Here is a 6,447-nt window from a genome sequence, read left to right as displayed (position 1 = left end):
CCTAGGTAGAGTGCTGTGGCATCATCATAGCTCACAGAAGCCTCAAACTCTTGGGCTCAAACGATCCTCTTACTTTAGTCTCCCCAGTAACTGGCTAAAGGCGCCTGCCACCACACCTAGCTGTTTTTTTCTATTTTTATTTTTATTTTTTGGCTGGGGCTGGGCTTGAATCCACCATCTCCAACATATGGGGCCGGCGCCCTACCCTTTTGAGCCACAGGCGCCGCCCTTTTTTCTATTCTTAGTGGAAATGGTCTCACTCTTGCTCAGGCTGGTCTCAAACCCTTGGGCTCAAGCAATCCACCTGCCTTGGTCTCCCAGTGCTAGGATTACAGGTGTGAGCCACTGCCTAGCCAGAGTTCTTAAGAAAATTTGGGGCAAATGATCCCTCTCAGTGTCCCTTGAAATGCCAACACCAGGTGGCAGCAGCCTGTTCTGTCTGCTGAGCTATAGGCCCACCTCAGTCCTGGATTTGGCACAGCTCAGTCTAGAAGTTTGAGGCCTTTTTTTGGGTCCCAAATGTTATCAACAGGTTTGATGTACCAAGCTTGCTCCTTGCTTCTCTTTATCTTCTACAGGCCACAGCCAAGACCCTGGCCCACTGAGAGTTAAAGTCACATTGGGCCCACCCTTACCCCCAGGAAAAACATCCACTGACCAAAAGGCTCCATGCAGAAGGGTCTTGAAGGGGCTGAAGCTTACCACCTCATCAACTCCTCTATCCAATACCACAACAGGACATAGTAATTCTCATTTATTATTATATATCACACTCAACAAAGGCCTCTCCCACAATTCTGCCTTATCCATACTTCAGCATAGGACCCCCCCAACCCACCCTCCTCCAGGGAGGCCTATGTCTTGAGTTGGTGGAGAAGGAGAAACTCAAGTAGGGAGAGATCCCCAAGCGATGATGGCATCACCTTCCTGCCAACTCCTTCATCACCTCTCCTTCAAAGCAGAAGAAATGCCAGCCCTCAGCTTCAGTAAGATCTTGGGCTTGTAGGGCCTTGTACAAGTCTATGGCCCTTTTGTTCCAATCCAGGACTGCCAGGCGTAACTGGGAGCAAGCCTTATCCAAGGCCACCTGTGAGAGAAGACATCAATCACTTTCCTGAGGTCAGAAACAAAAAAAGGCTTTCTCACCTCTTCATCAACCTTAGTGCCCTCATTTAAAACCCTTGCCTATGGCTTAGTGCCTGTAGCTTAAGCTGGAAGATTCAAATACAGCCCAGGCCGGCCAAACAACAATGACAGCTGCAACCAAAAAATAGCCAAAAAATAGCCGGGCGTTGTGGCAGACACCTGTGGTCCCAGCTACTTGGGAGGCTGAGGCAAGAGAATCGCTTAAGCCCAGGAATTGGAGGTTGCTGTGAGCTGTAATGCCATGGCACCCCACCCAGGGTGACAGCTTGAGACTCTGTCTCAATAAATAAATAAATAAATAAATAAAATATAAAACCCTTGCCTAGCTTGTAGTCCCCACCCCTCTCCTCACCTCAGCCACCTTTTTGATTATTTTGGAACCAATTCCCTGACCTGTTGTAGGAAGGAAGAGGCAAAAGGAGTAATATATTTGAGTTGAAGGATATCACAAGTTGGGATTGGGGGTGGGGAGTAGGGGATGGTGGTAGGGCATGTGGGTTATTTTGCTCCCACCCCAGCCTCAGCCTCTGCCCAGTACCCCGATATTCAGGCATCACATAGATGTCTTCCAGATAGATGCTGCGTCCCTTCCATGTACTGTAAATGAAGTAGTATACCCCATAGCCCACCATACAGGGACCTGGGAGAGAGAAGAGGGGTAAGTCCTGTGAGGGCCTGTGGGAGACCTCTGAGGCCAACTTTTTTTTTTTTTTTTTCAGTTTTTGGCCAGGGCTGGGTTTGAACCCGCCACCTCCAGCATATGGGTCTGGCGCCCTACTCCTATGGCCCGAGAGGCCAACTTTTGAGGTCAGGATCTCTTACCCTGTAGCTCCCCAGGCGCTGGAAGAATCTCTGCCACCAAACAGTGATAAAAAGGATTCTGCCCAAAGCCATCTGCTCTCAGGGCTGCAGAGATTAGAATTGTGACAAAGAGAAAAAGAGAACCTGGGTGTAAGCCCATCCTGGAGCTGCCTCCTGGGGAGCCCACCCCTCACTTCCTCCCCAGCCCCTTTCCAGCTCCGGGTGCTGACCCCCCACACCTTCTTCACTGATCTTCACCTGATCCGAGAGTTTCTCATACTCAGCTAGTTCCTACGGGGTGAAGACAGACACTAGATTAGGGCAGGGAGGCTCCAAAGTGTATCCCTCCCCCACCTCCGCTCAGCCTCAGCCCCTCAGATCCCCCCAGCTTCCGATCGCAGCCTTCACCCGAATCAGCCTCAAGATGTCTCCACAGTCGCCCTCCTTGGCCTCCCGGATTCGCAGGGAAGCCATCTCTGTCCCTACGGTCTGGGACCAAAGCCCCAGAACCCAGCAAAGGGCAACTGGCACCCTTTAAAGGGCCTCCAGGCTCGGATTCTGAAAAGCTTCGGGGATGAGAGCGGAGAGGAATCCTCAGCTGGAAAGACTAGCTAGGTGGGGGGTAAGCCCCTAAATTCTGCCGCTGCAGGCGCACACCCGCTAGCCAATCCGCTTGCAGAGTAGGCGCAACCCCACCAAGTAGCCCCGCCCCACAGCCCAGTCTGTGAACTCCGCCCCTGGACAAGGGTCAGGTTGGAGTGTGGAGACTTCTTTGGTATTGTTTGGGTGTTATTGCCTCCCTCAGAGATACCCCAAGCCCGAAAGGCTTCCCCTCCACCACGTACCTCTTTAATTGAAACATGCATTCTCTGCTTTAGCCTCACTCTCGCTCACGCACCCAGACCCTGTGTGAGGCCCAAGACCAACCAGGTCTGAAAGTGTTACTTCTTTCAAGGACATTTACATTTTTAAATGGGTCAGGGAGAAGATGATGAATTTCTGCTGCTAGATTGTTAGGCCCTGTAATAAATGGATAGGGGAACATAATTTCCCAGATAGGGGAAGGGGGGTGGGCCCCTTCTCAGTATCCACTAAATCGTACACAGAAACAATACCTTCTTTTTTTTTTTTTTTTTTTTTGCGGTTTTTGGCCAGGGCTGGGTTTGAACCCGCCACCTCTGGCATATGGGGCCGGCGCCCTACTCCTTTGAGCCACAGGCACCACCCGAGACAATACCTTCTTGTGAAACAAACTAGAGGCCTGGGAAGACACAGGGGAAAGGTTCTCACCAGATATCAGGCACTGTGCCTGCATTATCTCAGTTAACCTTCATTCATAGCAACCCATAAAGTATTATTTTCCTCATTTTGGATACTGAAGCACAAAGTGACTTGCCCAAGGTCACCCAGCTAAATATTTAGGATTCCATATCTCACCTCTAGCTCTAAGAAAGGATGGTACTTGGGGAGCATTGCAGGCCTGTTTCTAGACATCAGGCCTGTCAAGGCAGCCTCCCCAGGTGGGCAGAGGCTTGGAGGATCTAAGCCAGGTTCTAGAGAGGAGAGGGGAAATAGCGTTTGCTTTCTCAGCTCATAAACTTTCTGAGCAGTGAGGGATGGTAGTGGAGGGACTCTGTCCCTCACCCCATTTGACCTCAGAGGGGCATCAGGGTCAGTGCCCAGTTCTCCTGCCTCCCCCTTCCCCCAGTGCAACCTTTAACCCTCCAGCACCCATGCGCAAGGCTGCCTGCCCCCGCTGTATTTTTCAAAGAGTTGTCTGAGTCACAGAGTGGACAGCTGTTGATTATGGAGAGCGGAGGCCAACTGACCACCTCATGCCCGCTGCTGCTGCTGCTGCTGCTGCTGTTGCTGTTGCTGTTACTGCCTCACAGCCACCAGGGACAGCCCCTGAGACATACTCTCCCCACCCAGGTGCAGGGGTGGGACAGAGCACTCAGCTTATATGTGTGTCTAAATGAACTATATTTTTGACTCTGCCTGTTTCTTTTCCCTCCTCCCTTGGCCCTGTAGCAATGCCTCTTCTTCTATCTATCTCTGGCATGTCCTTATTCAGGTTGTTTATTTTCTCTTTCTAATAGAGGGCCCAGGACCCTCCTGCTGTGCACCTTGACAATGGCCTGGGACAAGAGCCTGTCACTGTCATGACATTTGATCTCACCAAGATCACCAAGTATGGATCAAGCTAGCTCCTTGACCTAGTTTTCAGAACCTACCCTCTCTCTATCCATCAGCTCTTCTCTTTTTCCTGTTTTCCTGTCCTTCTTCTTCCTGAATGACACTTCCCCACTTCTCCCAACCCCACATTGAAACTCAAAGGGCGCACTCCATACACATTCCTTCCTTACCTGTCTTTCCAGAACCACCTCCTCCTTTGAGTTTCGAACCTGGGATCCAGAGGGAGTAATTTTGTATGGAGATACCAATCCTAAGGATGACTGGTTCATGCTGGGTCTTCGGGATGGCAGGCCTGAGATTCAGCTGCTCAATCGCTGGTCCCAGCTTACAGTGGGTGCTGGACCTCGGCTGGATGATGGGAGATGGCATCAGGTAAGCTAGCTCTGCTCCTGAGGCAAGGGGTATGCAGGGCAGTTCTGAGAAAGGGGAACAAAGCCAAGTTATTGGGCATCCCATTACCATTGTCATCTCAAAACCCCATGAAGTAGCTGTTCTTGTCTCCATTTTTTCCAGTGGGAATTCTTTTTTTTTAATTTTTTCTGATTACAAATTCCTTTTTTTTTTTTGAGACAGAGTCTCACTTTGTCACCCTCGGTAGAGTGCTATGGCATCACAGTTCACAGCAACCTCCAACTCTTGGGCTTAGGCTATTCTCTTGCCTCAGCCTCCTAAGTCCCGAGTAGCTGGGACTACAGGCACCCACCACAACACCCGGCTATTTTCTGTTGCAGTTTGGCCGGGGCCAGGTTCGAACCTGCCACCCTTGGTATATGGGGCCAGTGCCCTACTCACTGAGACACAGGCACTGCCCTCCAGTAGGAATTCTAAGGTTCAGTCAGTATATAATTGACAAAGCTTGATGATAGCTGAGTATTCAGGGGCATGTTCTTTCCACTCTAGCACTGGGCTACCTCAGAAGAAAGTGACAGAGATAGGTCCCAGGGGCCACTAATTCTATTTCTCCTGTAGGTAGACCTAAAGATGGATGGAGACTCAGTGATGCTACGGGTGGATAGGGAGGAGGTGCTATGCCTGAGACAAGCCTCTGGGCCCCTGGCCACCAATTTCCAGCCCATCCTGAGGCTTGCACTGGGAGGGCTGCTCTTTCCCCCCTCCAACCTTCGCTTGCCGGTAACTACATCACAGGAATGGAATGGTGGCCAAAGCGTGGTAAAGCACTGCTGGGTGGTTGGCTATGGAAATGTAAGTCCATGCTTTTAAGGAGAGGGGATGGGACAGGAACTGCATCAGGGAGTCCAAGTGCTCATGTCTCAGGGCAATGAAATGAGGGTGTGGAGACTAGGCATAGAGCCCTGATTTCCACAGGTCTCCATCTTCCCTACCCCCACCCTCTCCAGCTGGTCCCTACCCTGGATGCCTGCCTGCGCCGGGATACCTGGCTGGACAAACAGGCCCAGACCTCTGCCTCTGTCCCCACTAGCCTCAGAAGCTGTGATGTAGAGTTACAACCTGGGATATTCTTCCCTCCAGGGACTCATGCAGAATTCAGTCTCCAAGGTAGACTTCCTTGAAGTCTATTTTGCCCTCATGGCCAGCTCTGCCATCCTGTCTCCCTCCACCACCAGCCCCTTCCTTGCTTGAAGTCCCAGCTTTGAGGCCTCAGGAGGATCTTTTCTCCCTCCCCTCCAGATATTCCCCAGCCTCATGCAGAGCCCTGGGCCTTCTCTCTGGACCTGGGACTCAAGCTAGTGGCAGGCTCAGGCCACCTCCTTGCCCTTGGGACACCAGAGAACACTTCTTGGCTCAGCCTCTACCTTCAAGATCAAGTAAAGGGGGAGAATGGGTCACTGCCTATATTCAGTGGAGCCTGGCAACAACAAGGAAAAAGAGGGCTCCAAAATTTCAATATTAAGAATGTTTAAGGGCTCAGCACTCGTAGTTCAGTGGTTAGGGCACCAGCCACATACACCACCAGGCTGGCAGGTTTGAATCTGGCCCAGGCCTGCTAAACAACAATGACAACTACAACAAAAAATAGCCGAGTGTTGTGGCAGCACCTGACGCAAGAGAATCGCTTAAGCCCAAGAGTTTGAAGTTGCTATGAGCTTGACGCCATAGCACTCTACTGAGGGCAACATAGTGAGACTCTATCTCAAAAAAAAAAAAAATCTGTTTTGGGCAGCGCCTGTGGCTCAGTGGGTAGGGTGCCAGCCCCATATGCCAAGGGAGGCGGGTTCAAACCCAGCTGGGCCAAACTACAACAAAAAACAGTCAGTTGTGGCAGGTGTCCCAGCTACTCGGGAGACTGAGGCAAGAGAATTGCCTAAGACCAAGAGCTGGAGG

At 51.2% G+C, this 6,447-nt stretch overlaps 2 protein-coding genes across 6 annotated transcripts in view; one reads left to right on the top strand and one right to left on the bottom strand.

Moving 5' to 3' along the window:
- Positions 1-737: 737 nt before the first annotated feature.
- SAT2 (spermidine/spermine N1-acetyltransferase family member 2) lies at positions 738-2,594 on the bottom strand. Its single transcript, XM_003791143.3, has 6 exons — positions 2,356-2,594; positions 2,187-2,238; positions 1,969-2,052; positions 1,685-1,786; positions 1,499-1,539; positions 738-1,087 (listed from the first exon to the last, which is right to left on the bottom strand). The coding sequence occupies exons 1-6, from the start codon at positions 2,419-2,421 to the stop codon at positions 920-922; spliced, it is 513 nt and encodes a 170-aa protein (XP_003791191.1). The 5' UTR covers positions 2,422-2,594; the 3' UTR covers positions 738-919.
- A 1,135-nt stretch (positions 2,595-3,729) lies between these two features.
- Positions 3,730-6,447, top strand: part of SHBG (sex hormone binding globulin) — a 4,468-nt gene continuing 1,750 nt past the window's right edge. The window contains exons 1-6 of one of the 5 annotated variants that reach the window (XM_012805963.2): positions 3,730-3,879; positions 4,047-4,138; positions 4,326-4,515; positions 5,113-5,274; positions 5,502-5,661; positions 5,794-5,930. In XM_012805963.2, coding sequence (XP_012661417.1) covers positions 3,754-3,879; positions 4,047-4,138; positions 4,326-4,515; positions 5,113-5,274; positions 5,502-5,661; positions 5,794-5,930 — 867 coding nt within the window. In that variant the 5' untranslated portion in view covers positions 3,730-3,753. Of the gene's footprint in view, positions 3,880-4,046; positions 4,139-4,325; positions 4,516-5,112; positions 5,314-5,501; positions 5,662-5,793; positions 5,931-6,447 lie in introns of those variants that run through there. The other 4 variants (XM_023514023.1, XM_023514024.1, XM_023514025.1 and 1 more) reach the window with 4 other exon arrangements.

The sequence above is a fragment of the Otolemur garnettii genome, unplaced genomic scaffold, assembly GCF_000181295.1.
Source record: "Otolemur garnettii isolate 467f Iridium unplaced genomic scaffold, OtoGar3 scaffold00046, whole genome shotgun sequence".
NCBI classification, from domain to species: Eukaryota; Metazoa; Chordata; class Mammalia; order Primates; family Galagidae; genus Otolemur; species Otolemur garnettii.
Note: the sequence above shows the minus strand (reverse complement) of the source record. Positions and strands in the feature narration are given on the sequence as shown.